The 21,630-nt window shown below is 41.4% G+C and overlaps 1 protein-coding gene across 2 annotated transcripts in view; it reads right to left on the reverse strand.

Annotated features, from left to right (window-relative positions):
• snx29 (sorting nexin 29) overlaps nt 1–21,630 on the reverse strand; it is a 168,508-nt gene that overhangs the window by 139,360 nt on the left and 7,518 nt on the right. For both annotated transcript variants that reach the window (XR_004655164.1, XM_034861446.1), the window contains exons 5-13: nt 21,014–21,194; nt 20,628–20,698; nt 19,401–19,658; nt 17,344–17,746; nt 15,623–15,735; nt 15,121–15,217; nt 14,864–14,946; nt 7,452–7,515; nt 6,650–6,778 (exon numbers count right to left, since the gene is read on the reverse strand). Coding sequence is in view for 1 of the 2 variants with exons in the window: in XM_034861446.1 (XP_034717337.1) it covers nt 6,650–6,778; nt 7,452–7,515; nt 14,864–14,946; nt 15,121–15,217; nt 15,623–15,735; nt 17,344–17,746; nt 19,401–19,658; nt 20,628–20,698; nt 21,014–21,194 (1,399 nt within the window). In the remaining variant the exon portion in view is untranslated. The remainder of the gene's footprint in view (nt 1–6,649; nt 6,779–7,451; nt 7,516–14,863; nt 14,947–15,120; nt 15,218–15,622; nt 15,736–17,343; nt 17,747–19,400; nt 19,659–20,627; nt 20,699–21,013; nt 21,195–21,630) is intronic.

Raw genomic sequence — 21,630 nt, forward strand, 5'->3', positions numbered from 1 at the left:
TAATAATAATAATAATAATAATAATAATAATAATAATAATAATAATAATAATAATAATAATAATAATAATAATATAATGGTGATCGCAACGAAATATTCACCTTCTCATTTCAAATAATCACAAAGTTATTAATTAATTCAAATAAATATTCTTACATGTTTAAACTTAACATGCTTGAATGAATGTTTTAAATTGAAAAATGCGCCGATTGTGTAAGGTGGATTGGCCTCTGCTGCCACCTATTGGCTTTATTGTGCAACGCACTAATGGTGAGGTTTCTTTTTCAAAACTGCAGTTACAACATTTGCTATTGCATCGATAAAGAAGCATCTGCATCGATAAAGAAGCATCTGCACCGATACGTGCATAAACGAGGAGTCCCGATATACTGCCCTATACAGCCCTAGTTATCATGTGGGATTTAGGTTATCATATAGTGTTTAAATCAAGACCTAACGTTCTTAATAATTAGTATCCAACAAGTTGCCCTGTATGTTTGCTCAGACCCGAGAGCCACTCGTAAAAACATAGCTCAGTGCTACTAGTGGTCAAAAACACCACAGACTACATTTAAACTGTGATTATTTTCTACAAATTAAAATTGCATTGTTGGTCTACATAATAGGTCAATTTGGGACAAGCGTAATCACAAAAACGTATTTTTACAAAAACAGTGGATCAATGTGGTCCCCTTTACTTGTTAAAGTCCCCTCAGGGAGCTTCTTTTTGTAGAGCAGTCAACATGCAAGTAAGCTTCAGTAGATTTTCAAATCTAAACTTACAAATGTAGAGTTTAGTAAGATAATGTACGGATTAGGGATACAGACCTTTTTTTGGAAAATACATACGAAATATTCAAAAGTGATATTTATTTACTAGAAAATGCATTTCCTGTACGAAATGGGAGTGAATGCTGACCGCTGAAATGTATTGCAAAGCATTGCATTTCAATTCCCTTTTCTTATGTCAGTGTTGCAGCAGCAGAGTAAAATGAACACCACATGTTTGTACTTGCTTGTTAATCATGGTAGTCATATTACCAATGATTGGACTTTAAAAAAATAAAAAAAAGAGGAAATACTGTATGGGATCTTCAGTCCATAATACTGTTATATTTGCCAGCAGTAGAAAGCTCATTAACAGGAAATCCAATTAGCACAGTTGACTACAAACACTTTAAGGATCTTGCGGAATACCACAAAAAGACAGTATTACATATTAAGTTTGGCACTTAGTGGTTAGGCGCAGCGTGCATACATGCATGCATACATGCATGCATACATACATACACACACACACACACACACACACACACACACAGGGACTATTGCATGTGCGCTCGGATTTCTCCAGTCTGGGAGAAGTTGAGGCTGAGTATGTGGGCCGCTATGCGTCAATGTGTGAGTGAGAGTCTTACATGCTCATGTTATATTTGGGTGTGTGTTTGTGTGTGTAAGGGTCCTGCTGTTTTGTGTGTGGGTAACTTGGTAAGTGAGCAGCGGGCTGATTCTAGCCTACTCCCCTCTGCCGGAGTCTGCGTCAGCCGAAATCTATCTATGGCGGCTCACTCAGCCTCTGCCACCCCCACATGCAGCCGGCTCAAGACGCTCACACACATGCCACTTCCATGGGTTTGGCTGCTGCTCTACTACTGTATTACCTGGAAAAAGCACTAAAATAAGCAGATGACTGGCAGCACCTTCCTCTTTCAGCAAGGCCATATGGTGCTAAAGATAAACATTTAACCTGAAGATTTCTGCTCTCGACGAAGTGATTCCTGTCACCGTTAGTGCAGATTAGACAATCTGTCTCAATTAACTCAGCAGCAGCAAAGCACTTCAGCTACCTGCCGGTCAAGTGTTAAGATGTTACCGTTCGGTGTCAGATTTTATGTCAGGCTTACTGACTCCCCGGTTCACCCTTAGTATGAGTGAATCACAAAGAATTGTGGGATTCATAGCAACCGTTGCCAGTAGCCTCTTTCACTGAATGATGCCGACAGTTTCCAGCCCTCATTCAGTGGCTAGCTGCTCCTTCAGTGGTATTTTTAGCCGCCATTGATCGAGACATATTTGACTGAGAAGGAAAAGCAGCACTTGAGATTTAGCTGGGGACTATAGAATCGCCTTTGTGTGTCGGAGTTAGTGCATTAGACTAGGAGAAAAAGCGCACTGTATGTCACGGTCGCCTGCAGAGAGAGTCAGGCAGACATGAGGGCCATCCCTTGTTCCCTGTACACTCTCTCTCTACCTCATTTGTCATTTCAACACCATTCAAATTGTTCCATGTGAACATGGAAATTATCACAAATATAAAAAAGCCCCCATCAGCGGCCGCGTCGTCTTTGCCAAGCTGCGAACCCATCAGCTCTAGCAGTTCCTACACCCTCAACTTGAGTCACTCGATCAATCCTAGCTGGTGGCTCGACTTATTGTAGGAGGCTACTATCTCAACGCAGACGTGCTGGGGCTTTCTGTTTAGACTGCTGAAGGATGACTAATGCTCTATGTAAAGAGCTCAGGGCTCGACTGGAGACTTCTGGCATATAGACAATCAATTGTAAATGTTTCACTTCCAGGGACACTGCAGGTGGCCACTTATTGGCAGCGTTGGCGGTTACAGTGAAAAAATTATTTTAGCAGTAACAAAGTAATATAAAGCATCACCAATGGGATTTCAAAATATTGTATATTACATTTATTATGTTAAGTAACACATTACCACCTGAAATTATATATATATATATATATATTTATTTATTTATTTATTTAATTTTTTATTGATTTTTGCCCACACATCCCGGTGCGCTACCAGAAGAAAAACAGAAGCTGCTGCCGAAATTTGAAAGCTGAGGAGTCAGGACACGGGGGGGGGGGGCGACACATCGCCAAGCGCAGGGAATGTGTGATGAACAGCTTAAATGGCAGGAACCGCCCCAGCACCAACCGTGGCCTGACGGGTGAAATAATTCTGATCCTAATCATCTCTTACATTGGCATCATCCCTGTTGAAAAGCTCTTGTACAAGAGGCGCTACATTTTGTATTACACGTACCGGTAAGAAAGCTTTCTTTTATCCATTTTAATTTAACACTGCTTATTGGGGGAGCCTGGGTAGCTCACCTGGCAGAGGACACGTCCACATACAGGACCTCAGTCCTCGACTGGTTCCGACCTGCGGCCCTTTGCTGCATGTCATTCCCCCTTTCTCTCCACTTTCAAGTCTTAGCTGTCCTGACAATAAAAAAGGCCTAAAAATGCCCAAAAAATTATTATATTTAAAAAAGAAAAACACTGCTTATTCGGATAAAAGTTTGTGCGATTTAGAGAAGCACTCAACAGTGTTGGGCAGTAACGCATTACTTAGTAATGTATTACTGTAATTGTATTACTTTCACAGTAACAAGTAGTGTAACAATTTCCAAAACAGTAATCATATTACAGTTACCAATCCAAGCAATGCTGTTTTACTACATTCCCTGATTGTGATTCGTTTTGTCCAAGGTAGGCTTTCTTATATGATGACGGGGTGTGTATGCTTAACATAATTAGTCGCACGGTAGGCCAGGGCAGGTCAAGTCCCGTCGCCACTATTAAAAAAGCTAAATGGGTGGATGACTGATAGGAATAATTTCAACAGGTGAAAGTGTTTTTTTGTTTTTTTTTTGCTTTCTTAAGGCTGAAAATTTGGGAGGAAAAAATCCAAATGTGATATTTCTGCAAGATACTGTGATTACTATTCAATTTGTGTAGTATTATTTTATTATTAAGTTTAGCTAAATTTTAATATTCCCTGTGTAACAGATACAACCTGTCATGTAGCCTTATAACATGAGCCAACATCAAATCTGCTCTATATTCTTATGCAAGGACCAGAACATAGAGATAAATTGGCAGCAATTAGTGTTTTTTCTTTTAATAATCATGAAACATTGAACAGTCAAACACAGAACATTTATCGCAAAAGCTTAGGTTAGAATAAAAAAATAAAAAAAATTCCAATAAAAACATACATCAGTAATTTCCTTCAAACTGAAAGTTCTGATAAGCTTCAGATCGATAGCAACATCTGCACCATCATGTTAAATAAAGTAACACAAAATAAATAATAAAAATCCACCTAAAATAGGACATTTCTGGAAACAACATTCCAGCATTTATCTTATGAATAATCTTATGAAAAATACATTACTAAAAGGAGGAATAAAAAATGTTACAGCAAACATTTAACTAAATATTGCACATTCAATTAATCGCGGTCTTCATGATTGGCTAATTGCAATGTTTCAAATCTCGATTTCAATTTGAAAACAGTGAATCGTCCCTAATTTTGATTACATAAAGGCTTTGATCCGAGTGGGAACATCGATGACATCAGCATGTCACTGTGAACCGAGCAGAGCAGCGTCCCTCTACTCTCTTGCATCGTGCACGCAGGCAAAGCGAGTTACTATGGTGATGGGAATCTGCATCGGTCCTTTTCCTAATGTAAGCCTATGTGAAACTCAAAGAAAAAAAAAAAACGTTACCCTCGTGTTGTCTTTCCGCTAACCTGCACATTTTTGTTTTTCTGACTCAAAATTTCAAATGAAAAACCTTTTATCATCGTTTTGGTTGTCTTTTTCAACACTTTTGTGTGTTTTCCTCGATATTTTTGACTTTTTCTAGCACGCTGGTTGCGGATTGGACCTAACTCGCTGTGGAGACTTAATAGTGGTGGTTGCACAAATATAGTTCATTTTCCTGACTGTGTAAAGCTCTTGTCATTAGGCGGTGTAGTGGTAATTACTGTTATATACTGATGCAGCTACTTTAGGTGTAAGGCACAGCTCCGGCACAATCGGCAGCAACAAAGCAGCTTTAATCACAAGACATGAAGGTCCAGGGGACTATTACAGCACATACACAGTGTTCACTGACTGAAAACATGATTGGTTTCAATTTGCAGATCCATGAGATCAAAGTTCCCAACCTGGCGTGTCATTAACTGAACTCAACATGGCCATTGTTAATATTATTATGCCACCTATGTACTTCCTGTTATGACAAGTCAAAATGTGATAAAGGCCTAGTCAAATAAGATTGATTGCAATTGAAACTGCATGATATAAACGGTCCCACAGTACAAAACAGCCATTGGATATCTGCAAGGGGGTGATATGAATGAATGACAAGTACCAATCAAACAATCGTTACAATGTTGAATGATTACAAGGCTAACTTTTCTAAAAAAAAAACATCCTCCATCAGCCATACACAGCTACTACTCATTTTGAGCTTATGATGAAGGAGGAAACAACAGCAACAACAACAACAACGTTACCTTTGTCCTCAGACTCAAAAGTAGAAGCTGCATCACTGGCCATTAGATCTACTTCCTCTTTACTAGTAAGCTTGTGCCGGTTTTTCTCCTCAAAATAGACACTATTCTTATAGAGACATTTAAAATGACGATATGATGATTAGAGTAAAGAGAGATACAGATACAGCGTGATAAAAGACACTTATGGTCATAAAGAACTACATTAGGAAACTCCACACTTCTAGCTTCTACAAGTGGAAACAGAAGATAATTAATCGGAGTTTAGAGCTCTCTTGATTTGTTGTTAATTTAAGGGCAAAAATAACATTTTTATTATTGATTGACCTGTTGATTGTCTTGATAGATCAGTTAACCATCTGGTTTGGAAAATATGAGTAAATAATAATAAACGCCGGGTTATTCCCTAGAGCCGAAGGTGACAACTTTAAATTCATTTTAACAGTTTAAAGCACAAAGATATACTGTATAATTTACTTTCCATGTAAAACAAAGAAAAGCCTCACATTTGGGATACTGGAGGTTGTTGGGGATTTTTTCACAAAAAGGGTTACAAGATTATCATCATCAATTGGAAAAGAGCTTGTTAGCTTCTACTTATTATAAATAGTGTTAACGCTAGCACTAGCTAAGTTAATGTAAGCTGTGGCCATAACGGCACAGAAGTTGAGCATTGTAACGTTACTGCTGTGGACACACTGTTAGGCACGCTAACGTTAGACCAGCAGCTCTCGTGTTCGCCCAAGTGAAATTGCTTTTGTCCAAGTAGTCTGGTGGATTTTGAAGGAGCTTTAGTTTTGGAAAAGGCAAGGGCTGTCTGACAGCAAGTAAAGTGAAAATATTTAAAATATAACGTACAATTAAAGTGATACTGAGTTTTTTTGAGGCGTTTCTTTTTTAATGTGGCGGAAATAGTTTTGCTGTGCCCATCCACAGCAGTACATATCGCTCTATTCAAAGCCACCACACTACTTTCACTAAAACAGACATTTTATCTCACAGAACATGGGAGTTGCTACCCTGCCTCGATCAGTTAGTTTGTTTGTGTTACTGTGTGACTTTCACTTTGACCAAAATGTGAATGTTTGGATTTTAATACACAAAGAACACTACTGGGATGCTGCAATTGATTAATTGACTACACGTCTCAGCTCTGGTTCAACAATTTGGCAAATAACTTAATCTACACTGTCTCTGCTCTAATCTGTGTTAATGTTGTTTTAAAAAAAAAAGAATGGGACCATTTTTCTTGGCAAATTTGAGCAAGTGCAGCTTCAATCTTCCACATAGTAAGCTGTACGCTCTACAGATGTGCCAGCTGTTTCCTACCTGGCCAGTGCCTGGACCTTGGCTGTGTGTCTCTCCTCCAGCTCTGCCAGCTTCCTCTTCAGCAGATCAGTTTCCTGCCTCAGGCCTGCTGAGTGCTCCATCTCCCCATCCAGCAGACTGCGAAGAGACCTGTCAAATACACGAGGTAGATCACGTATCTCTGTATTTGCCGTCCCATTTACATTCAGGTGATAACGTCTTGTGCAGACCTAATCCTTCACATTTAGACGTATTAAATGTTGACATTCTGCTAATGTTATTTTCATAAACAGTAGAGCGGATAAACATTATTAAGCTTATTTAATTGCAGTCACACTCCGCACTGAGACAACAAACTTAATCAAAACACATTGTGTGATTGCATCGCTGTTTTCTTAATGCCTCAAGTACAAATCACATCAGTTATCAGAAAGATCTAAATACTGCTTGGCGGAAGATTCACATTTATTTATGATACATCGCAAAGGTGTGTACGCATAAGATTGTTATTTTCATCATTACAACAGATTTTTATTGAACTGTGCTTTGCAGTTTGCACCACGATCTTTTTAAGCAGCTGTTGAATGAACATAAATCACAGCCTCTGGTGGCTTAATGCTGAAAAGAAAACACAAACAAAACCGTTTACTGGCCCCGAGTGGGCACAAAAACACTCTTGTCTCAGGATAAAAAGAAACCAAGCAGACACAATTTATACTGAAAAGTCATTCCATGTCTTCCTCCAGTCTGAGTGTGAGTGTGTAATTGTGTGTGTGTTTGAGGGCTGGCGAGCAGCAAATAAGGAGGAATGATCCCGACATACGTGTTTTGCTCTTCCAGCTCGTCCTTCCTGTTCATCATGGCTACAATGGCCTGACGCAGCTCCACTGCACAGGAAAGAGACAATAGCGAGATTGACTCACTAAATTTACTTCAAACACCCAAAAATACACACACAGACGATACACAATGCAATATGAGTAAACCAATAACCCACAGTTTTCAAATGTAGAAAAAACAGAAACCCCACTTTTAATGCTGCACTTTTGTTCCATCCTTAAGATGAACTCAGTTTTTTTCCTTTTTCCAGCTGACAAAGTTAAACAGATAAACTGTCGGACTCAGACAGAACACTGTTATTGCGATAGCAAGGCACAGTTTTTTGGAAGCTACTAAAAAACCTTTAAAGAAAGAAACCATTCAGAGATAAATGTAGGGGTCACTGGCTAACCTTTGCATTAAACTATGCATTTTATGAAACCAAACTCCCAACAACTCGTTACAAGTGAATTACATTCCGCCAAAAAGTGTAATTTGGAGGAAGTAGGCAGTATTATTCTTGTGCAAGCGATTATGTAATTGAGCACAGCTGATACCAAGAAAACCATCATCTTCTTGGTTATTTTGGCTCATACAGCATCATTTCAACAGTCATTTTAACAGTTACTAGCCAAAGTACAAAAAGCCCTCTAATGAATTCAGTGACATACAATATTCTGCTGAAATTTGTGCATTAATAGGGATAGTGCTGATATTTGAAGTGTTTTGGTTGTATGAGGTACTTCTCCCTAGACAGTGTATTATCCACAGTAGATGGTGAATGTTACGTCCCCAGTTTGGAGAAGCAGGCAGGAGCACTGGTTAGGAAGCTATAATGTATTGCCGTGGAAACCTTTATATCCATCTATGCTTTCTTCAAAGCCACCAGACTCCTTTGATAAAAATTGTAATTTTACATTGCAAAACACGGAAGTTGCTGGTCTACCGCTGCCCCTGATTGTGGAGTTTGTCTGTGTTATTGAGTGACTGTGGTGTTTTTCGGACACCACAGTTTTTGAAGGGTTAGTTCGGATTCACCAAAGTCACATATTAACACTAACTAATCGAGACCAGGAACTCTTATGGTCTGCGAGGTAAAATTACAGTTTTTTTGTCAAAGGAGACTGGTGGCTTTGGGTTATTGTAGCAAAGCAGTCCCCCAAAAATAGATCTGGAGTAAGTTCTGATATTTCTCCAAAGCTAGCACAATTACTGATCTTTTGTAAAGTAGTCTGACTTTAAGAAAGAAGAAGCCAAGCCTAAAATATAGACAATTTCAGGATCACTATGTTGGAAAAAAAAACATATTGTAACTAACAGGTTAATCAACATTAAATATGATCATCAGCTGCAACACTAAGTGGCAACAGAACCCTTTCTAGCATTAAAGCATCAGTTAGTTGAACTGCATCAGCTACAGCCCAAGTGATGTTAATCTCCATCCTGCAGGACAGATTTGGGCCTGGCTGTGTGGCGGTACAGCGACTCATCTCCATAGTTACGCTTGGGGGTGCACATGACGGTTTAAAAAGCCCCTAACTAGGGTGTTACCAGGATTTCCAGAAATAACCGTGAGTAAAGGAGTTAATCTACCCTGCACGCTGCATTCCACCATTACACACACACACACACACAACATGCAGGGACCACATCTCAATTCTCATAACTAATGTAGGGTGTCGATGTAGCCCGAGACACAAGTAGGTCTCCTCCAGCCCCGAGCGAAGTGCCTGGTTGGGCGAGGAGGAGAAGAAAGACGAAGAGGAGTGTGATGACGAGCACAACAGAGAGTAGAAGAGATAAAGGAAGTATATTATCTCCACAGCTCCATTCTCCACATCAGCAGGCCAGAAATAAATGTGACCTTAAGTCCGACCACGCGTTCGCAGCGGGTGCCACAGACGAGCCATTAGGGACTTTAGTAGAGCCAGACACCCCCCGTCATCGCATGGGGACATGGACAAATTAGAGATAGTGTATGTGTGTATGTGTATGTGTGTGTGTGTGTGTGTGTGTGTGTGTGTGTGTGTGTGTGTGTATATGTGTGTATGTATGTGTGTGTGTGTGCGTGTGCACCCCCAACCGGAACCTACACGCTCTTGCTCAATTGTTCCAATAATAGATGCATTAGCAGAGAGCTAGGCCATGTAATCGAGGTGCCTTGTGAATTATAGACTCTATACTCTCCAATCAATGGACTGCTTGGCCTCACATTCTGTCAGGCCAGGTGGAAATCACAGAGGGAGAGTTCATCCACAACATTTCTCCTCTCAGTTTCTCCCACACACACACCTTACAAATCCAGCAAAAGGCTAAACAGATCATAGGACGTTCACACTGATGCTTTTTGCTTCCTTGGATCGTGTGTATGTGTGTATGTGTGTGTGTGTGTGTGTGTGTGTGTGTTTCACAAAGCCTTAATTACAAAAAAGGGCAAAGCTGTTTTTACTAGCATACTAGTACATAGTCATACTCCGATTCTAGACAGAATAGAGTCTGATGCTGCTCCATTGGGCTGTGATTATGGGGCGTGTTTCAACTAAAAAAGCCTCTGCCCTCAATTGGACAGACCTACAACCAATCAGAGCAACGGAACTCAACTCAATTGTTAACAGAACTCAACACCAACAAGACGAGACTGTGTCATCAGCACAATGCACTTTTGTCCTAACGTCCGACTTTTAGACTTTTTTGAAGTCGGATATATCATTTGTTTTGTGGAAATATGAATGTGGAAAACATTAGTAAAGACTGTTTTATTTCTCTCATTCACGGCTTTGTTCCAACGCCACTGGCAGCTCCCTCTCTTTAGTCCCTCTCTAGCTATCTCCTCCATATAGCTGACTTTACCAGCTGACTTCTCCATTGGTTGATGAAACAGGTCAAGTCTCCTCTAGTACCAGCCTCTGCAACTTGAACCGCTGAGTTGCAGCAACACCATCAGCTGGTTTGAGTTGAGCTGAGACAGGCCGGTTGAGGATTTTAAATGGAATGCGCTGTCGATATCTTCTATCTTCTAACAAACGCAATGTTGGAGTCTACACATTTCAATTCTCCAGGGGCAGCCACCTTTGTTGTAAATTAATTCAACCCAAGCGCTCTCTGGTGACATTGTTGACCGTGGTTGATCATCTGTCCATCATTGTATAAAGCTCGCTCTGACAATTTGATTGGTCATGGGTTGGTTATAGGCGGGGCTAGGTTCAGCTGGCATCCAGGCGATGTTTTTACCATTCTTTAGCACAACATACACACGCTGTAATTATATATTGCAAATGTTCCTGTTCATAGGAAGTCTTATTCCTCTCTTGTGTCAGCATATGGACCAATCAACTGCTCATTTGGATTCCTGACTTTATCAAAAGCTCAAGCAATTTGTTATTGCACATGCATACATTTAGGGAACTCAAGAGACACAAAAAACACCTAACCAACAGAAGTCCAGGTATCCTGACATTTAGTCCCTAATATGGTTCCACCTTAAAAAACACTTGATCCTGCATTTCCTATAATGCATCTCAAAAGGGTCTTAATTTGGACCCACAGTGCATCCAAAATATAGTCTTCCTCAAAATTCCTCACCTTAAAATTTAAGAGAATGGTTTAGATTTTTAAGATTAACCCTGATGACATCACTATGACATCATCAGGGGTATGTTTTTCAAAACTTTTGAAAGCTCCCTCCACAAGTAGTAGTACTCTTCCTGACGAGTACATCGACCTTCATATATAATAAAATTGGTGGGCGGGCCCTTCAGATTTCCCTTTTCTGAATAAAGAAAGTGGTGCGTATTAGCTAGAAATAAATTAAGCTGCAGCTAAGGCCAACAAAAGTTGTGTTTAACTAAATAAAACTTATAATCGTATAAAATCAATGCTTTTTAAGAATCGTTCTCTAAGTCTTTTTCCCTCAGCCTACCTTGTCTTCTTCTTCCTCAGTGGTTTTCTACATTTCCCAGACCAACTTTGCACCACCCCTCCAGAAAAACAGCTGTACTTGCTTTGGGTTACGGGAGTACGCGAGGAGAAAAGCAACAGAGCAGGCCATAGTGCGTGAGAGGTAGGGGGGGAGAGAGGGTTTTTCCCTTTGAGGAAAAAGTCATGGTCTTATACTCAAAATGCTGTTTTGGCTGCGTTGCATTCTGGTCTATTGAGCAGAGAGGTGTGGAAATTGGTGTCTCTGCTTCTGTCGCTGTGAGACTGTTGGATGTCAGGGAGTCTGGAGAGCAGCTCTGTGTGCTCTTTTTCTGAGGGACCGACACAAAAACCTGAACTACAGTGATGTTACAGTGCTTCAGGGTGACGCCACTGAAACGTCTGCTGTTTTACATCTTTCTACACACACAAAGAGCTCCGTATGAATAAGATCATTTTCTATGCCTCTACACCGGAGATCTTTTTGCTCCACCTTCTCTCTCTGTTACTCCTTGACCCCTTCTTAGGGCTAATAAATTGGACGACTGCTGAATCCCAGTGCTTCTAGGCAGCTCCACTCACTCTTTCATCCCCTGGCTCTCTGTCACTTTCTCTCTCCTCACAGACACACACACACAGACAGACACACACACACAGACAGACACAAAGACAGACAGACACAGACACACACACACAGACAGACACCCAGACAGACAGACACAAAGACAGACAGACACAGACACACACACACACACACACAAAATTCAAAGAAGCAAATGGCATCAGTTTGAGCATCTTAAAGTGCTCGTCAGGTATGTTATATCCACATCTGAAATAGTATAATTGGCACGTAAATGGCAGGAATTCACACAATCTGACTTTGTGTCACATTCTCCCACTTGTTCTTTCAAGCAAAACCCTTTGAGGGGAGCAGACATGTGTTCAAAGTACCATGTGCATACACTGGACCAACAGTGCCTCCTGGTGGATCATTTGCTATTATGGCAATAAGGTTCAAAACAATCTCAGCTGGCAGCTGAGAAAATAACTCATGCCATACAAGGTGTGGCCTGAGCAATCTTCTCTTACTTTGAATATCAGCAAGACAAAAGGTCAAAGGGTAAAACTAAGGGGCAGATTCCAACTGCAGACATCTTTTTCACAAATTAACCCATTGATATAGTTACTGAATTTAAATATCGTGGTATCACTTTAGATTCAAATCTTAACTTGAAGAAACACATTAAGAAAATGACAAAAACTAAAAAATATTAATTGGCAAAAATTTAGGCAGAGTAGATGGTGCCTCCCTACGGATGTAGTCAAATTATTTATGCCTGCTCTAATTTTTTCACACATATTGTGTCACCTGGCCAGGCAAGTGAATCTGCCCTTAGATCTTTAGAATCACTATGTAAGCAAGCTATAAAAAGCCTTGATAAAAAAAGATCCTAGAGAAACATAATTTATTGAGTTTTGACTCTTTTCAAACTTGACTCTAGTGTGCCAGATCTTACTGGTGTTGTCTGTATGTGTTATTGTGCCATACCAGGGGACTGCAGCTGTAAATTAGCTTGTGGCTGGTACTATGCATCAAATGGAAACATCAATGCTTAAAACTGTACATTGTTCCTAATAAATACAATAAAAAAAAAAAAGAATAAAAAATAAAAATAAAAATCTCTAGGCACAGGGAAAAACAATAAGGTTGGAAAAAAATACCAATCAGAGAGTGTGATTTAAGTTGCTACAGACGACAGCTGCTGCTGAAATTTCCAGCCAAGGACATGTCAGGACTTCCACAGGATTTATTACCATGGCAGACGTCTGGGGAATACACTGGGAGATCAGATTGTCTTTGGATAAAACCACATGAGGAACTGGTGATTCAACTATTTACATTTTTGCTGCACAATCGGATGAATATCATTTTCCCATTTGATTTCATCAATCCTCCAGGCTGCAAGGAAGTGACTTCACTTACTGAAACATGTGCTGCATTACGCCCTAATCGTAATGTTATTACTTTCAGTGTTTCTCTTCACTGATTCCACTGCTCGCTTAGCAGAATGTGTGCCTTCCATAAACAAATCAATCTAAATCTAGTCTCAAGCCTATTCAACTTACATTGCTGAAGTTCTTTCCTTATATGAAGCGAAACAGGCAGAGATCTGAGCCTATTTTACTCGTTTTGAGGTTATGTAGAGGCTATATTTTTATGCTAGCGTCAAGAAAACGTACCAACTTATTCACTAGAAGACTTTGTGCTGTGGGGAATTATGACTATCTAGTTCCTCTTGAGGTTTCATCAGACAATCTAATCTCAGAGAGAGAGAGAGAGAGAGAGAGAGAGAGAGAGAGAGAGAGAGAGAGAGAGAGAGAGAGAGAGAGAGAGAGAGAGAGAGAGAGAGAGAGATGAATCCTTTAGACCAGGGGTGTTCAACTTTTTCTAAGCCGCGGACCCCTCATCATAAAGAGAGACAGAGCAGGGACCCCTACTTCATATATTGTATGAAATGAGGTTGCATATTAAACTGGGTCTACAATAATGTGTAGGGTGACCTAAAACCTTTATACATACCTTTTTTGCATAGAATACTTAGCTTATACTTAGCTGCATGTGGCACAGTGAATCCTTAGGATGAACTCTATCTATGGATGGACTTAGTGACTACCTAACCTAAAGGTCAATAAGCAGTGGGGATTTATACCTGCTGATAATATGTTGGTTAGTTTTCGTTCCTCCCTCATCCTGGCCTATGGTCATGAAGGCTGGGTCATGACCAAAAGAACGATATCCAGGGTACAAGCGGCCGGGAGTGGGTTTCCTTAGGGGAATGGCTGGCGTCTCCCTTAGAGATAGGGTCACATCAAAAGGAGCCAGTTTAGGTGGTTTGGGCATCTGGTAAGGGCCCCCCCACCCCCCCGGGCGCCTCCCTAGGGAGGTGTTCCAGGCCCATCCAGCTGGGAGGAGGCCTCGGGGAAGACCCAGGATTAGGTGGAGGGATTATATCTCCTACCTGGCCTGGGAAGGCCTTGGGATCCCCCAGTCGGAGCTGGTTCATGTGGTTTGGGAAAGGGACGAATTCAGCTCCCCTGCTGGAGCTGCTGTCCCCCCAACCCGACCTCGGACAAGAGGACAATGATGGACGGACGGATGTTGTATTCATGTTAAGACCCCCCCCACCCTAGAGTTCCCGGCCCCCCCTGTTGAAGACCCCTGCTTTGGATTGTAACGGTATAATTCCGGACATGTCTTTGTTTGGAAATTGCACCACAGCGGTTATTCATAAAAATGGAAATCCACTTTGTTGGTCAGAAAGTTCTAACTCATTGCTATGAGTGAAGTTGTATGCAGAGACGCTGTTGGGTTGTCTTTGTGCTTGCTCACATGTGGCATGAAATGGTGATTCACACACAACAGTGGTTTAAGAACAAACCCAACAAGAAGAGTGTGAGAAATAATAAGAGGCAGACAGGTGGAAAAGGAGAAGCACTCACCCACTGTCATGGACTCTGGCAGACCAGATGTTGGCAGCACACTGGAGAGAGGAGCAGACGTTGTCGGTGGACTGGACTCCATGCTGAAAACACATTTCACAAATTGGTTTTTGTGAGGAAAGCTGAGGCTGCAGCAGAAAAGCACACAGACTAGTCTTGCCTGTTAAATCCTGTAACCAAACCTGATGAACATTTGGCACTAAACTGCAAATAATTCACACAGCAGCACATCAGTCCCGTCTTTAACAATAGCTTACTTGAAGGTTAGTAGCGATCTGCTGCTCTCACAGTTTGCTACCGGCCCTGTTGACTCACACTGGGCAGGAAATGCATCGCTGTCCTCCACAGGGCTCGCTGAAACATATTAAAAGTGAAAGTGAAGGTGCAGACTAACAGAGAAAGTCCCGAGATTTCCAATATCTAATCGCTACACTGAAGCCATAAGCAGCTGTTGTCAGCAGTAAAAACAGTCAAACAGAATTGACTCTTAAACAGGAAATTAAAATGTGCTCTTACAGCTGCCACTGTAACTCTTGATTTATGTACATATTTATAGAATGTATGTGTGTAAAATAGCTACTGTGCAGTGCAAGCAGTGAATGTAAATGTAGGATCAGTGCAGCAGTGCAGGCTAGAAGTACTCAAGAAATATTATCCTTATCTGGGAACAGAATGAATCACAAAGTGTTTTTAAGGTTCTTTTGTCTTCCTTGACGGTGCAGGATTGTAAGTAAGGTCCGCAGCTTTGGTCTCCAGTACCTTGCTGAGAGTCCGCAGGGTTCAGAGGAATGAGGATGTCCGAGCTTCTGTGTTCGGTCATCACCTGTCGAGGACTCCAAGTGGACACGCTGGACAGGCTGCCTACCACCACCCTAAATCAAAGCAATTTCACTTCAGTCAGCGTGGCTGTGGCTATTCCCTGAGAGATAAGTACATGTCACTGTTCTGTCCCAGAGTTCAGTTGTAACATTCTATTGTCATGTGCCTCCCATAATGCTTTGGAGGATGTAAACCGGAAACAAAATGTCACCATGGATACATTGAGTTGTGCTGTGGGTAAACCCAGCCCGATGTGTCACTGATTTGATTTTGCCCTCCAGCTCAGGCAGGAAACCTGTACATGTATCTATCCTGCTTCCATTATAAATTGGCGGGAACCAATCACAAACTGGCTTATCCACCTGGCGCGCTATTGGCAGGTTGACAATATAGTAGCTACGGCAAGTAGCTTTTAAATTCAACATGGCGGCCAGCGAAGCTCAGCCACCTGTCGATGCCACTGTCTGCAAAGTGCATCGCCCGGATCGTTGGTCTGATTGGTTGAAGGACTGTCCAATGCGTACAGACTATGCCCGTTGATCCCGCCACTTGTGCAGTAGAAAATACAGAGCAAAATCACAAGGCTAATGATCAGTATTAAAAGATTGAGCTTGTTCCGGTGATAGCCAGACTAGTGAGCTACAACTTCAGCTCTGTTTTAACATCTTCACATGTTTACATGTTGTCGAATTAGATATTAGCGGTTCCTTTTTGCAGTGTACCCATGGATGTACACACAAGTATGATGGCGTCCCATCATCTCAGGAAAGTTCTGGAGTTATAAAGAATAAAATATAAATAAATGTTTGCTTTGATTGATCTAAGCAGTTTTATGGAAGTTTCTTTGCAATGGACATCTCTTTAGAGAGTGCAAGTCCCACTGAATCTCAAACAACACGATTATGTCGGTGTGTTCACATTCCACTGAGTTATGACTCTGTATCTTCGGGATATCTGTGTACGAGCTGTGTGTCACAACTTCTGCTCCAACTGCGGACTGTAAACGGGGCGAATAAGCGTGTCAAAATACGCTAACCAATTCCCCAGCATGCACCTGTCTCTTTCACCTCACACAGCATCTTTGTCTCACATCTCTCCCTTCACAGTTTAAAAACCTCTGGTCTTCATTCTGCTGAAATTTAAGAACAATCCATTACATTTTCGCCTTTCAAACTGAGTTATTTTTTTTTTTAAATGCAGTCCTTCTGTGGAGATCATTTTATTGAATTAAAATACTGCACATTGTAATGGAAAATGAAGCCAAAGTTAATGGTCCATCTTCCCCTTTTTTTTATAAAGTTGTTGTTTATTTTGGGGTTCAGCAGGCTGTGCTTGCATTTGCTTGCTGGTTTAAAAAGTGCTTATTTTGCACAGGGAACACAGACTTTTGGATCCAACTAATCACCTCCAGCAGCCCAACATTTGAGAACTCAACAAATAAAAACAGGATGAAACTAAAATATGAGCACTTTTTAATTATAACTCTGTTTGTTAATGATCTCCTATTTAATTTCCCATGCACTTAAAGAACAACTTCCGAGGGTATTTTGCCCTAGGCCCACACTAATGTCTGTCAGAATAAAAACAACACAAAAAGAGAAATGTTTCTCTTAATACTTTTTATAACCCAACATTCATTCAACTGAAGTTATCGGACTCACTGATCAGAGCTGCTCCTCTCCTCCTCCTGGGTTTGTGCTCTGGGTTTGTACATCTCCTCCTCTTCCTCCTCATCCTCGTAGTCTACACTCTTACTGTCAGGTAGAGGAGGTGTAGCGGTGGGCGGGGTACGAGAGGGATGGGGGGACCCCACCCAGCTGACTATGCCCGGCTCAGCCAGGCCGTTCTGGGCTGGCGACTCGAAGAATGCCGGCTCCGTAGGATCTATTCCTTCTTCCACACTTCTCTGAGCGCGAGCAATGTGGCTCTTCCTCATGGCGCCCATCTTCTGAGAGTCCTCCTCTCCCTCCTCCTCATCCTCCGCACCTCCATCCACATCGTCATCAAAGGAAATGATGTTGGTGATTTTCTTTTTCCTCCGGCGCTCCTTCCTCAGCCCTGAGTCTGGGTGGGAAAAGATGAAGAAAAGAAGTTTTTCATTTCATTTCATATATTTATTTTACAGGAAAGTTAGAAAAAGTAACATTACATTACAATACAAAAACGGGCCTGACTCAGTTTAAAAACTGGTTTTCAGCAGGTTCCTGTTCTGCAGAAACATAGAGCATGGTTACAGCACGTCATAACAGACATTAATACAAGACATTGATATAAAAAAAATGGATTTTGACAAATGAAATCCACAATACACTTACATAAGGACAAAAGACATTTATACAAAACATCATCAGGGCTGGACAAATAAGGTCAGTGCAAACAAGGCTTGGACAATAAATAAACTAATTTTTTAATGTGTGCAAGTGTAACTATTAAAAAGGAGCCGTTTGTATGCCTTTTTAAAATGCGTCTTTGTATATGTGTAAAAAAAAAGATTTCTGACCAAAGTTGTTTTTGTATGAGGGAACTGGGATAAGTGCCTGTGAAACCGACCTAGTGAGGCGACCTGGTCTCACGTGTGTCGGAAAAGGTGCCACAAGTGCTGGTAAGGCGGTATTTTGAATCTGATAATAAAATGCAATTGCGTGGCTGTTTCTAAAGTTTTCATAAGTCAGTGCCTTAGAGCGTTCAAGAGCAATACAATGGTGAGACCACTTTGGAAGGTTACAGTGAATCTTGAGAGCTCGATGAACGTTCGAACGATCAATTTTTAAACATGAGTGAAGCGAGACTTTGAATTCCGTACGTTTCACCCGTCTGGACTGGCTGCCTCGGAATGTTCATACACTAAAGCTTAGTACTGGTGACCTCAGCATCTTAAGTTCATTTCAATTAAGCCTTTCTAATTCACTATATGTGGTCCAACTCCCTCCTCCTTTTCAAAGCCAAAAGGCCTGGCTGTGCAATAGGGAGCCTACCAATGAATACTCTGAATGAGTTCCCAACTTGAGGAACTGGCACACAGCTTAGAATTTACATTCATTCAGTTCAAATTTAAAAGCGTGTTCATCCCACTGAGCAGAACATAAGAGGAGAAAACGGTGGAAGTTGCTCCCGCTGGAATAGACCGGGGCAGACAGCTAAATGAGGTCAAAGGAGGAACCGACATATTGGAATTTTTTTCCTTTCATGGGGGATTTCATCACTGCTGCAGCACTCTGCTGCAGACGCCTTGTGTTGCATCCACTGGATTTGTTCCACCAGTGCATTCATTCTACATAATCCAACTGAACCATATGTTTTTTTATCTACTTTAGGTTTGTGCTGGTTCTGTGATGCTTTAGTGACATAAATAATTGTTCTAGGAGTACATTTACAGCATCTGAGTGATTTATTTCATGTTAGAGCCAGAGGAACATGATGTTTCGCTCATTGTATTCAAGGGGTGGACAAAATAACAGAAACACCTTACAAATACTCTGAAATTCTCCCAAAATAGATGTCATGTTTGCACAGTTTTGAGAAAGTGTTTGATTCTTGCAGCTGCTGTATAAATTACAAAAAAGTGTGAGAGGAATCTGTGAGAGGAAGAAAGGCTAAAGAAAACATGCTACTTTTTATGTCTTGCGCAGCTCTTGTATTGTACTGTAAATTATTAGGTGCACCCTCTGTGTGTTGCAACAAAACTAACAAGTCTATGTGAAAGATTTGTGAATCCTACCAGCAGAGCTGCTGCGTGGCAGGACAGGCAGTGGGTCCGAGACCTCGTCCACTCTGGGGGTGAAGCCGGGCACCACGGCTGTGGCGGTGCTGATCTCCCGCAGCAGGCTGCTGACCCCCTGAGTCGACTCTTTCCACAGGCTGCCGATGCCCTGCGTGGACTCCTTGAGGAGATGGGACACCGAGGAGCCTCCTCGCGTCACCCCACCGTTCAGGTCAGTGTTGTCTACGTTGATGGCAAACAGGATGGAGTTCAGACCTGAACAGCATAGCATGAAGAGAGACAGGGGAAATGTAATTTATGAAAGATCGCTGTATTAAAATCATATAAAGCTTTTGAACTTCTGCAAAGTGCTTTGTAAGCTTTTCTGGGAGCGGGCAGTCAGAGTGAGCAACCTAAGATGAACTCAGGCTATCTGCCTGTGTATGAGCAAAGAGGAAAGGCTCTGGCACAAGATCAGTGGTTTGTATTCTTAATATTTTAGAGTTTGTGCTCATCATCAGTAAGAGCACAGACATTCCCACTAATAGGGTTAGGACATTAATTCCCACCAAATCTAGTCATGACAAACAAGTAAAGTGCAGCGTCAGTTAATTTACAGCTTTTACAGCAGCTCCGTTTGTTCGAAGCATGCTTAAATTTCAATGAGATTAAAAGAAAGTTGTAATGCTCATTAAAACACCAGCAGATACAATCTTTGGATGTATAAAATATGGGGACACAACTTTACTGTTCTAATATCTTTACCACTAATGGGGCAAAAAATATAGCCTTGCCTGAGGGTGGCACAAGAAGATTTATCAAAAAGGGCTTTCCCTCTGTACGTCAGCCATTTTGAATAACTCAAACTCAAATTGTCAGGCTCCGCTGTGTGTTGTCAGACGTAGCGCAACTTTATCGTGTTATTTTTTAGCTAATGTTACATTATATGAATTTGTAACATTAGTTATAACATTGTATATGTGACATTAGCATGCCATTAGCATGTGTATACTTGCTAACATGTTGAATGGTGGCATGTAGCATACAGGATGTTTGCCATATGCATGTTGGGTATGCTATAAAGCATGACATGCAACATTAACATGGTAACTGGTGTACACTTCCCTTTGAGTGGCATTTCAAACTACAGTAATGTTTACCATGCAGCTAGCACTTGACACACCCACAACCCCACCACAGTCTGGTGTGTCTATGTTTATCTGCAACATTTAAACGCAAACTCACCTGCAGCCATGGTGGGGAGCATACTTGCTCTCTCTTCATCAAGAATAAAAGCCCAGTCTTCATAGTAAGTTCTAGAAAGCAGAGAGGTAAAGTAACATCTCTTATCAAGACAACGAAAGAAAAACAAAAAACTGCACAGCTGAGGAAATACAGGCTGTACAGAGCATAACGGTGGAGGTGAATAGATTCTGGAGTGGCAGTATAATGCACGCAAAGAGCGTGCATGCAAGATCACACTGATATGCCAACATTTAAAAGCATTTTGTCAAATTGTAAATATCTTTATTATTGAGATTACTGAACTTCAGTGAAAGTGAAAAAGAAATCATACATACAGTATGATCTGCTAATAAAGCCAGACACACACACACACACACACAACTAACCCCAGGCGTGGGCGGTCAGCCAGCAGTGTGTGCAGGTAGCGCTCCAGCGAGTGCTCGTTGAGGGCGCAGCGCAGCCAGGCACGGCCCCGGCCCAGCTCAGAGGAGATGTGCCGTAACGAGTAGAACCGCTGGAGCTCGTGGCGATTCAGATGCTCCTTCACATAGAACCAGAAAGTTAACTCTGGTGAGGGGGTAAAAAGGGAGAGGAAGAGGAAAGACAGACAAAGAAGGAGAGAATCAGTTCCATCTCATTTGTGGGGGGGGGGGGGGGGGGGGGGGGGGGGAGAATGTTCTGAGTTACACAAGAGGTCCAAAAGGCAAGGGAATCAGTGGCAAAAACACTATAAAAGTCCTGAGAGTCGGCACATTCATTAACATATAGCCACACCCCCTTACACACAGCTCCATCCTGACCTCCTAACTCTTTCCTCTCCATATTTTGCACTCAACCCAGAAGTCATACAATTGTATTATTTTCTATAAAACAGGGGAAAAAGATAAAAGGACACAAAAAAATCATGTGGGTCTGTGTCAAGTTTTTTCGTAATTAATAGGAATGAGTGTTATGCCACTGTTTTTCATATGATTAGCATATAACCCCAGAATAATGTGTTAAA

Source organism: Etheostoma cragini, chromosome 21 (genome assembly GCF_013103735.1).
Source record: "Etheostoma cragini isolate CJK2018 chromosome 21, CSU_Ecrag_1.0, whole genome shotgun sequence".
Lineage (NCBI taxonomy): Eukaryota > Metazoa > Chordata > Actinopteri > Perciformes > Percidae > Etheostoma > Etheostoma cragini.